The following is a 12,107-nucleotide window of genomic DNA, read 5'->3' on the forward strand; positions in this document are numbered from 1 at the left end:
AATAGCACTGATGAGGAATGGCTGGACATTGCAGGATAACCAGGAGAAGGTGGCTCCCCAGAAACAAAGATAGAAGGATAGAGGCCTAAGTCAATCTGCTGAATTTGATCATTTGAAGTCCAGGGTTACCATAAGTCCAGATTCTGTTTTATCAGGGAGACAAGGTTTGTTGTACCCGGTTTAAGACTGAAGGATTCAGATATTTGGATAGCAGTTGTATGCTGTTTTTCAAGGAGTTTAGCTTTTAAGGAAGTCATGGAATCAGAGGGCGAGTTTTAGTTGGTTTGTTTACTCTTTGTTTTTGTGCTAAAATAGAAGGGTCTATGCTTCTAGGCTGCGGGGAAATAGCCAGTAGGAATTTGAAAGTAGAAATTGTTTTTTGTTTTGCAGCAGGATCTACCCTGTCACCCAAGCTGAGTGCAGTGGCGTCATCACGGCTCAATGCAGCCTCGACCTTCTGGGCTTAAGCAGTTCTCCTGCCTCATCCTCCTGGGTAGCTGAGACCACAGGTGTACACTGCCACGCCCAGCTAATTTTTAATTGTTTTGTAGAGATGAGGTCTCACTGTATTGCCCAGGCTGGTCTTGGACTCAAGTGATCCTCCTGCCTCAGCCTCCCAAATTGCTGGGATTATAGGCATGAGTCATTGGGCCTGGCCTGAAAGTAGAATTTGGAAGAGCCTTAAGGATATCCCTAAGGGGACTGAGGGATGAATCTTGAACATAATGCTCCTCTTCCTCTATCCCTAGAAGTAAAGACAAGGATAGGTGCGAGAGGTCCGTTCTTTCATAAGTTTGGAAATGAGAAGTCAGGGGTTCAAGACCAAATTTTCTCTGTGAAGCGAGGCTGTGAACTAAGAGAGAAAAGGAGGTAAAGGTTTTGAGAAAACCAAGATGCACTGAGGTAAATTGCTTTACCCTAAGGAATATTGCTGGATAATTGGTTTGAGCCAGGACTAGATCTTAATTTTGAAATTGACATGAAGGTGTCATATTAGTGATCTATGAACCACCAGTCCTTGGTACCTATCAGAGGCTCAGAAATCTTAATTAAATATAGCCAAAACTTTATAGTGACTGATTCAAATTTGAATACTGGTTTTAGCTAATGTAGTAGTAATGAAGTGATTTGGGAGTAAGATTTTTCTGGTATCTTATTGCTGTAGAAATTTTTCTTAACAGTTACAGTGTTTTCTTCCAAATCCCTCATTTCTCTGTCCTGGCTTATAAAGAAAACAGCTGAGGACTGAGAGGTCATATTTGAATTGCTCTTTATAATACTGTAGGCTACTCATTGCTTAGACTTCACTAAGCTAGAAATCACAAGAGCATAAGCTACTCTTAAAATTTATAAGAATGTAAAACATACCTGACTTCAAATATCTTGAACCTTACTTTGGCTCAAGTTTTCTGTTTAACTTTTTCTTTGATACTGGTATTTTAATTTTTACAACAGATAAATGATTTGCAAAAAAAAAAAAAAGCTTCCTGGATATTATTGGTTTCTTTTTTCTAATGCCACTAGAACTGCCATCAGATTAAAATATTATCTACATTATTATTCAGATTAGTGGAAAAATATGACAGCTGTCTGGGAGAGAGAGATGAACTTGTGAACTTTTAAGTATACAGATGGCATTAACATTCTTTCTATTATAATTTAAAACCAACTTGAGGTATCATCACAGCTTGAAACTTCATAAACAATTCTTCAGGTGAATGTAGCATGTTATCTAAAATTAGCTTAAAAATTAGATCTGTAAGTATATATGGAAATGAGTACTATGTATCTCCCAAAGGTTTTAAATTTTAACTAATCACTAAAAGTGAAACTAATTGTCAGCTTGCTTAATATTGTGCATTCAATTTTATGTTCAGAGCAGCAAGCTTTTTAACATGAAAATTAACCCCCCCTCCCGTCGTCTAGAGAATTGGTATTTGCATGTTTTGCTTGTCTGTTTATACCCTAAAAGAGTAGGCAAAACAGTTTTATGATTAACTTGGCAGAAGTTCCAGGTGATTTTTTTCTTTATTATGAATTTCATTAAATTTTTATGCTTTTAGTTTTAAACTGACTTTGGCAGACTGTGGTTTTTGCATGAAGCAAACAGAAAAGTGTGTTGTGAAAAGAGGGTAGATTGGTGTAGGGTAGACTATCTTAACCAACCTTTCTGTTGTTGTAAAATTATTAAGCAATTCTTTTCCACAGCACATATTTCAAAAATAGATATTGCTTCACTCTATTTAATGGTTATTATTATTTTTCTTCCTCTAAATGAAGTAATAAACATGTACAAGCTAGCTTTGAAAATGGTTTGAGTTCTAATCTCTTTTTTTTTTTTGAGATGGAGTCTCGCTCTGTCGCCCAGGCTGGAGTGCAGTGGCCAGATCTCAGCTCACTGCAAGCTCTGCCTCCCAAGTTCCCGCCATTCTCCTGCCTCAGCCTCCCGAGTAGCTGGGACTACAGGCGCCCGCCACCTCGCCCGGCTAGTTTTTTGCATTTTTTTTTTTTTAAGTAGAGACGGGGTTTCACTGTGTTAGCCAGGATAGTCTCGATCTCCTGACCTCGTGATCCGCCCGTCTCGGCCTCCCAAAGTGCTGGGATTACAGGCTTGAGCCACCGCGCCCGGCCCTGGTTTGAGTTCTAATTTCAAAACAAAGTGCTAAAATAACAATAATAATTAACAGTTACCCCAAACCTTAGAAATCATCTGTTCTGTTAAGTTGCTACTCTCATCAATTTTATGGACATTTGAATAGTCTGTAAAAAAATATGTCAAGAAAGATCAGAATTATAAAAATGTTTAGGAAGAACATATAATTATAGGTTGTAGGTTTAAAAAAAAACAGCATTTTGTTTTGAAAGAATAGCAAGTCTTTCTGTTTGAACAGAGGCATTTGAGTATCCTATTTTAGCTTTCCTGGTATTTTTTGTTTTTAACACAAATTTATGAAGAGGAAGACTATAAATGGCTATTGTATGTGTGTGTGTATCTATATATATATGGATATATGTAGGTGTGTGTATGTGTGTGCAAAGACGTGTGTGTATATAGATACATCTTCATTTCCCCAGCATACACGTGTTTGTTTGCACCAGATTTTTAAATGCATTACTTGATATTTAAGATAAAAATTTTCAAGAAGTAAAACTGAGAAGTGATTCCAAAAAGAAGTGAATGAGATAGTTAAGTGATAAATATGTTCTTTTCCATTTGAAAGCACACAACTCTGAAAAATTGGCCACATCATCATAAATACCTAATTACCCTTACTTCTAGTGATGTTAATAATAACTGATATTACCCCTTGTTTGTATACTACTTTATGGTTTGCCCTTGCCAATATATTCTATTTAATCTATTTCTTATTCAATGTTCATTAGTGCTTTATGGTTAACATACAAATAGCACTTTATGATACCAGTTCATCATTATTGCTTTACTGGCACATTCCCGTTGAAGTATAGATATTATTTTTCTTATCTCCATTTAAAGATGGAAAGTGAAGCTCAAAGATATTAAATGAGTTTTTGTTTTTGGTATTGTATCACTATCACTGGTCAATTTTGATCTGTATTTAATGGATTTTGATAGAATTTTTAAAGCTGGGTGATATTTTAGGACGGATGGGGTATTTGGCCCCTCCAACTACTTTGGAAAATACTTTTTTTTTTAATGAGATGACATAGTAGTTTAGTTACTGAGAACTATATTAACATATGGTCTTAATTGACTTTTTCACCGAATTTGCTAACTCTTTGCTCTAAACCAAGATATACTGTTTATTATCACTGTTTAAAAGCAGAAAATAGAAAAAAAGTTTACAAACATGTAAATAATGAATCAGATAAAGGGCATGTAACCAGAGCCCAGTATTGTCTTATACAGAACATCAAAAGGAAAATTTTAAATACTTGCACAGTAGAACTTCTCTGTATGGTTTTCATTATTTAAACAAAAAAAAAAATGTGAAAGGGGCTCTTTTAATATAGTAATGTTTGTATGCCATAAATTATCATTTTGTTAATTTACAGATTACACTTTTGAAGTGAATTAGAAATCAGACTGTCAGTTTCTCCAAAATAGATCACATTTTATTGTGCTTTTTGAAAGTAATGAAAAAGATAAAATGATTGATTCGTTAATAATGAAAAAAAGATAGATTTTTTTTCTGAAATGAATTCTGATTTACAAGATGAATTTACTTATAAACATTTCAAGCTTTTTCAGTGAACTGTTTGTTTTCCTACAAGAGCTATAGTTAATATGTTGTGTTTATTATGCATTTCGTTTCTGTGAGGCTGGTAGTGTGCATTCAGATAATCATACTAGGTTTTGTATGTTATAGAACATTGTATTTACATACAGAAATTTTCCTTGTTATTTTAATGATATGTTTAAACAGTAAGAGTAAGATGTTTTGATGCAATGGAAACTATTTCACATGGCAAGTTAGGTTACAGCTGTGTTATCTGTGTCACCATGATGTATATAAACATGAGTAGTACAGGTGTTTTCTGTGTATCTCTGAAAAGGAAGTACCTGCTATTTCACTAAAATGCTAGAGAAATGTGAATGTGAAACATTTTTACTCTTCCTTAATTGAACCAGTCAAGGAGTCATTTTTATTTCTTGCATTTCTTTGCGTAAGAAATGCATAAGACCACTCTAAGTTATTAATAATGTTAGTTCCATGGTACACTTTAGTAAGGCTGATTTATTTTCATATAGCTATGTTCTAATTGCTATTATATTTTTTCCTTGATGAAAATGATTCTCTTTTGTAAACTTTACAAACTAACCATGTACGTGATTACCACTCCTTTTGACCTATCATGTGTCCTGGTTTGTATAATAAGCAAGTATTTCTCATCAAGTTTTTGCATCAGTAATCCAGGAAATTACACTGTAGTTTCTGATTTGTTTTCCTAATACAGGTCAACAAAGATCTCTCATTTACTTCACCACCAGCAGTCTCCTCACAACAGTCTAAGTTAAAGCAGTCAAACATGCTGACCGCTCAAGAGATTCTACATCAGTTTGGTTTCACTCAGACCGGTGAGCCCCTTTCTTACTTTGACAATTCTTTTAAATGTTCAGATAGATGCTCGTTTTGTTGATGAATATCACTTATTTCTTTAGAAATAAAGCTCATAATGGTCGGTTTTCACACTCGACAAATTCTATTCTAGCATCTTTTTTGACCTTAAAAGCACCAAGGTTATTTCAAAAGTAAGTTTGAATTTGGTAACGGTAGATACACTGAACCTATGTGCTGTTAACAGATAATAATTTAAAACCAGCAAAACACGTGAGTTTTAAACCTGTATGATGTTAAGTCTGATTCAGTTTCCCAGTTAAAGAACTCATCATAGATGGATAATCCCATGTTATAATTCATTTCAAGGAAAGCCAAGGTAAAGTACATTTTGGCAGAAATAGGATGTAACCTGTAGCGATGTCACATCCCATTAAATGGCAAATTAACAAAATATGCAAAAAAGCTTGTTAGAAAACTATACTGAATCACTGAAGTGAACTATACAATTGTTTTGACTAATGTTTTAAATGAGTTTCAATAAGGTTTTTAAAGGATATCAAAGGAAAAACATCTAAGTGAGAAATGTTTGTTTGTGGTATTGAAAGGTGACTTTTTCTTTTCATTAGCTGTATGTTTTTGACAGTATTTTTTCTACTGCTGAATTTTTAGAAAGGTAAGAAAGCTGAAAATAACAAAACAATTATCTTTTACAAAAATTATATGAAAAAAATTTGAGTATGAGAAGATCAACATAATTTACTTAGAAATTTGGGGACAATATGTACCACTTTGTTACCTTGAAAGTATTAGGAACTTACATATACAAGTTATTTTAATATTGCTGTGTAGGTTACATATTATAGTGAGAAAATACTTGGATTCACAACTCTTATGCTCAACCCCGGCTGTGCCTTTTATAACCCTTATTACCTGCAAACCTTAGGCTCTTCATTTGAAAACTGAGAATGATATTCACATTATGTATTGTTGAAGTTTAAATGAGATTACACATATGAAAACACTGTAAGCATAAGGTACTATATGAATATAACATATTTATATTGTAAACATGACGAATATGTGTAAGCTAACTTTGAACTACTTTGAAATCTAATTTCAAGTCACTATAATAATTAGTAACAATTATCTCAAACCTTAGAAATGTTTAATTTGTAGCGTTCCAGATATCTGCCAGAAACTAAAGTGATAGTGTTGGCCGTTGTTATTTCCAGTGGGGCTGCATCATATACTACCTCTTTAGATTGTTCTTCACCCTAAATCGATACTTGGCTTGGCTTCAGACCTTGTCATTTTTATAACTAGGAGGGAGGGAAGCTCTCTCCACCACTCTGTCCCTACCAGCTCTCTGGGAACAAACTTTTCATTCCACAATTCAGGATTAAAAGCTTAGAAGGGAAATATCTGATTGAGTTAATATATTGTTTAAAATTCATTTAAGCAGTATCTTATGTCTGTCTGCCAGCAAGGTATAGATAATAAATACAAAAACTTTTTTTCATTTTTTATAAATGAAAAAATAAATTTTTATCATCATTTATATGATAAAGGCAAGCCTTTCAAACTTCATGATTATACATAGGATTGGCTCCATTTCACTTCAGTTTCCATGGCCATGTAGACCATAAAAGGGATATTTATATCCCTGCACATACTATCTCAGAAGCATGACGATTAAGCCATTTGGTTACTGATATGCCTAACCGCATTTTAAGGCATAGCTTTCTTAGAAATGTCATTGAGATATCACTGAACAGAAAAGTTACAAAAGCATAATATGTGGTCAATCTCAAAATGGCCAAATTAATCTCTTTTATTAAGAAGCCAGTGTTTATGAAAAAAAAATCCTGCCTTAGGAACCAGGTGAGCTGGTGTTCAGATCTAACTCTATTTCCAAATGTGGAGTCTTGAGCAGTTTCTTCAGGCCAGAGTTTTCTCATCCCTCCAAATAAGTGAGGGCTCTCTGGCTTTGGTGAGTTTCTGTCTTAAAAATTCTGTGATTCTATTCATTGTTCAAATCAGTTTGTAAAGTGATTAAATAATTAAGTGTTGATAGTAAAAATAATCTATTAGAATCTGAAATACATAACTACAAAAACAAATCATGTAAATAGAATGTTTAAAAATAAAAATCTCACTGAAAACCTATCTGAAATATGCAAGTCACATCTGTCGATGTTTGCCTTTGGACGGTATAAAAGAAAACTATTTACACAGAGCTAGTAAGTATGAGCCCAGTAGCGCTCATGCTAGGAGACGTAAGAGTAAGGGTTGATTTTATATATATGTAAGTGGGTTTACATGCTGCAGTGCTAGACTCTGAAGTGGGTTTATGTTCCGTTGTAACTTTTATTGATCTCATGCAAGATGAGTTCTAGGTAATGGAGACTACTAGAAAAGTAAGCATTTCTCTCTTTGGTTTGTATTCCTCACAATTTCTAGAATACTTCATTTATTCATTCTAAAATCATTTTAAGTGACCACTTTGTTTAAGGCCCTCTATTTAGCATGTGGAGTAAATGTTACAGTCTCTGCCTTCAGGAACCTCTAGTCTGGCTAGGGAGACAAGTAAGTATGCACCAAATTAAGTCAGAATGTGACAGATTCTGAAATCACAGTGTAAACGAAGTATCACCAGAATAAAGAGGGATAGGAGAGCTAAAACATTCTCAAACTTTATATGTTCAAATAGAACTCTTGTTTTTTTGCCCCAAAAACCCTTCCTTCCACCTCCACTTCCCCTACTACCAAGTCTTCCTAATCCCAGTACACAGCACCATTCACACAGTTGTTTAGGGATAACTAGGAGCCATTCATGATTACTCCTTTTCTCTCCACTTCCCTCTTTCCCACTTGCCCATGCTGTATTTGGAGTTCAGCCAATCTTTCTCCCCAGCTACAAAATCCCATTGCAGTAGTCCCTGTACCTACTGCAGTAGCCCTGAATAAAGTCTTTCTTACTGTGCTTTAACAAGTATCATTGAATAATTTTTTTCTTTAACAGTACTTAGAAGAGAGCTTGGTATGGCTAGGGAGTGGTTTGAGCCTTGGTTTAACTGGAAAAGGTGAGATGAATGTGTTTAAGGTGAACTAAGTTTGCAGAGGTAGATTGGGTCAAATCATACCGCACTGAGGAATTCACATTTTATTCTCTAGATCAGGGGTCCCAACCCCCTACACACACCCCCAGGTGCACAGCAGGAGGTGAGTGGTGGAGCTGGGAGCATTACTGCATGAACTCTGCCTCCTGTCAGATCAGCGACATCATTAGCTTCTATTATGAACTGCGCATGTAGGGATCTAGGTTGTGAGCTCCTTATGAGAATCTAATGCCTGATCTGAGGTGGAATAGTTTTATCCCAAAACCATTCACCTTTCCTCATCCCCTGCCCCCAGTCCATGGAAAAATGATCTTCCATGAACCTGGTCCCTGGTGCCAAAAAGGTTGGGGACTGCTGCTCTAGGTAAAAGAATTATCTAAGGAATTAATATGAAAGGGATTCTAAAATGTTTTTTTTTCTTTGAATACAGCTGGCATCTGTATGAGGAATAGGTTACTTGTATCCAGAAAAGCTGGATACAATTCCTATGAGATGCTTATTTTAAGAACTGTTCATTAAGCTATTAGTCTAAGTTCTTAACAAATCAGATAATCCTATAAAACTTAAAACTATAGCATCTTCCCTGAGTAATTTTTATAAGAAAAAATATAATTTTAACATTTTTGTTAAATTTTAGGGCATAGCCCATCTGAATGCCTCACCATGTAGTAAGCATCTTATATTGTATATCAAAACTGTTTCCATACTTTTCTAGTGTAATAAAGATAAAAACAATATAAAACAATAACAGCAACTTGCATTTGTATGAAAATGTATAAAGTGCTTTCTTATATATATCCTTATTTGATCATCAACAAAACTCTCTGAAAAGTAGAGTAAACATGAAAATTATGGGGAGTGAAATCATTTTAGAGCTTCTGCGACCTTAAAACTTCTATTACTCAATTTCTGTACAGCGAAACTGAGAATCAGAGAGGCTGACATGTTAGAATTCTCATAGCTAGTGGCACTCATGTCTAGCTCAGTACTTCTCATCCTCACCATACCTAACTGCCTATTCCTGGACGATGGTACATGTTTAGGGAGGTGAAGTGGGCTTCCTGCTCACAGCCCTCAGGGAGACTGTGTCTAGAGCCACTCCTTCATTTGTTGTCCTGCCACATTGCCAAGTGGGCCCTCTGGCTATGAGTATTACCTTCTTTTTTTACTAGCTTTAGAGTTCTAAGATATATTGGAAAGTAATAATATAAGCAGTATAACTATTTGGAAAAGGTGGGGTTTTTGAGACTGAGGTGTCAAGGAGGACATCCTATTTCCTGAGGATTAATGAACTTATATCTTTCTTTGACCTTTAAATATAATTCTGTTTGTCAGTTGTTAGATTTTTTTTTAAGTTTGATATCCAGTAATTATGGTATGTAGTCTCCAGTCAAATCAACAGGTTCTGTACAGAGAAGTTTTATTCTGTGTTATTTTATCTGAATCCAGATTACACTCAACCATCTCAAGAGTCCTTGCTATAGAACAGGGGTGTCCAATCTTTTGGCTTCCTGGGGTCACATTGGAAGAAGACTTGTCTTGGGGCAGCACATAAGATACGCTAATACTAACGATGAGTTTAAAAACAACAACAACAACACAAAAAAAACTCATAATATTTTAAGAAAGTTTAGGAATTTATGTTGAGCCGCATTCAGAGTCATTACATGGCCCGTGGGTTGGACAAGCTTGCTATAGAACTAAGTTTTAAAATGTGGATTATTCAGTAATAAAAATCAATCACTATTATGGGTAGGCAGGGGAGAGAAATTAGCAGGAAGTGTTACTACTGGCAATGGGGTAGTTGTATCATCTTTGCATGTGTATATTTTGAAGGACAGCATATTTCATTTTATGGACTTTGTATATATTTTCACAGCATTGCTCTAAATTAAATTTAATTCATATTAAATAGATAAATTGAGTCAAACAAAAGAAAATGAATCATTTTATTAATATGACTTTATTCATACACTCTTCATATTATCTTTATTAATTGTAAACTTATAGTGTGGTGATAGGGATGACATGATTTTTTAAAACTATCAGTAGCTTCTGCCTTCTCCAAATTTTATTTGTGTTCTCCGTTAGACCCTGTAAAACTATGTTAAACTTTATAACCAACCATTTAATCTAATATTTTGCCATGTCCTATTTTCCTTCACAGTGAAAATATTTGATTTAAACAAAATCATAAAGTTAGTCAGTGACTGGTATTGGTTAAGAGATATGTCAGACTAACTCTTGTGCTTATACATGTTGAATAATATTTGAAGGACTGTTTTTTTTTTCTTTTTTGAGACAGTCTTGCTGTATCACCCAGACTGGAGTGCGGCGGCACAATCTGAGCTCACTGCAAGCTCCGCCTCCCAGGTTTACACCATTCTCCTGCCTCAGCCTCCCGTGTAGCTGGAACTACAGGCACCCGCCACCACGCCTGGCTAATTTTTTGTATTTTTTAGTAGAGACGGGGTTTCACCATGTTAGCCAGGATGGTCTTGATCTCCTGACCTCATGATCCGCCCGCCTCGGCCTCCCAGAGTGCTGGGATTACAGGCGTGAACCACTGCTCCGGGCCATATTTTGTGCTTTTTAACACAAAGCCTCACTCTTGTCACCCAGGCTGTAGTGCACTGGCACGATCTCAGTTCACTGCAACCTCCACCTCCCGGATTCCAATGATTCTCCTGCCTCAGCCTCCCAAGTAGCTTGGATTACAGGCACCCACCAGCACAGCCAGCTAATTTTTGTATTTTTAGTAGAGACAGGGTTTCACCATGTTGGCCAGGATGGTCTTGATCTCCTGACCTCGTGATCCGCCCACCTTGGCCTCCCAAAGTGCTGGGATTACAGGCATGAGCCACCGCACCTGCTCGAAGAACTGCATTTTTTCATTCATTTTGTGTGTCTTTGAAAGTATATACTTATATTCCCTTGACTAACTCTTAAAATTGAGAGTTATTTTTCCAGTTAAATTTTTTATTGTTTTTAAGATTTTAGTATATTAAAGTTTTAACTTTTTATAGAGAAATGTAAAACTTTTTAGACAACTAAAATATGAAATGAATCCTGGATCATAATTTCACCAGAGATTCTGTGATATTCTTGTATAAGCTATTGTAGAAGGTAGATTACATCTAAGCTGGAAACATGATGATTCTTGTATTTCAAAGAAAAAACATTTTGGCAAAAATTAGTATTTAGAATGACTCTCAATAAACACAGCTGATGGTAAAAGGGGGTTTCCATTTTAAGGAAGGTAAAATGAGCTTCAAAGACTTTCTCATCTCATCAGAATTGGCAGGGCTTTCTGTTAGTATTACTTCATGAACTTTAAACTGTTAATTGAAAAAGAATGTTTGATTTAATTCTGGTTTCAAACTTCCATAATTCCAGTATTTCAAGTGGTAAGATAGGTGAAAGGCATTAATTCACTATTGTAGATTAATAGGTAATCTACAAAATTAACTGACTTCTATAGACACATGCCCTGAAATGTGTTTTTTGGCACTAAAAATAATCAAAAATGTTTTTATTGTGCAGTTTTTAATGGCAAGAATTTGTTTTCCGGTCACTTTGCTGAATTCAATACATGTATATTATGGTGGAAAAAGCACTAGACTCAGGGTCAGCCAGCCAGAAGAAATGAGCCTGACCTGGGATCCCACCACTTCCTAACTGTTTTGTTAGGTAGTTCGCTTTCTCTCTTTGAATAAAATGTCTCCATGTTTCCTACTTCATAGAATTATCAGAATCAACACAATACGTTTAATACTTTGAAACTCATAAAATATTGGGAGAATAAACACTATGAGGTTATGGGAGGCTTTTTTGATTTTTTTTTTTTTTTTTAGTTTGAAATTATGCAATTTGTTTTGTTGCCAAAAGAATGGAAGATATCTTATTTTAAGACATGACTTAATAAAATTTGTTAAGTGATGATTAT

General features: G+C 35.1%; 1 protein-coding gene across 15 annotated transcripts in view; it reads left to right on the forward strand.

Moving 5' to 3' along the window:
• The window catches only part of AHI1 (Abelson helper integration site 1), a 225,359-nt gene that overhangs the window by 105,492 nt on the left and 107,760 nt on the right, over nucleotides 1-12,107 (forward strand). For all 15 annotated transcript variants that reach the window (XR_007725046.1, XR_007725047.1, XM_050787921.1 and 12 more), the window contains one exon: nucleotides 4,939-5,059. Coding sequence is in view for 13 of the 15 variants with exons in the window: in XM_050787921.1 (XP_050643878.1) it covers nucleotides 4,939-5,059 (121 nt within the window). In the remaining 2 variants the exon portion in view is untranslated. The remainder of the gene's footprint in view (nucleotides 1-4,938; nucleotides 5,060-12,107) is intronic.

The sequence above is a fragment of the Macaca thibetana genome, chromosome 4 (assembly GCF_024542745.1).
Source record: "Macaca thibetana thibetana isolate TM-01 chromosome 4, ASM2454274v1, whole genome shotgun sequence".
In the NCBI taxonomy this organism is placed as follows: Eukaryota; Metazoa; Chordata; class Mammalia; order Primates; family Cercopithecidae; genus Macaca; species Macaca thibetana.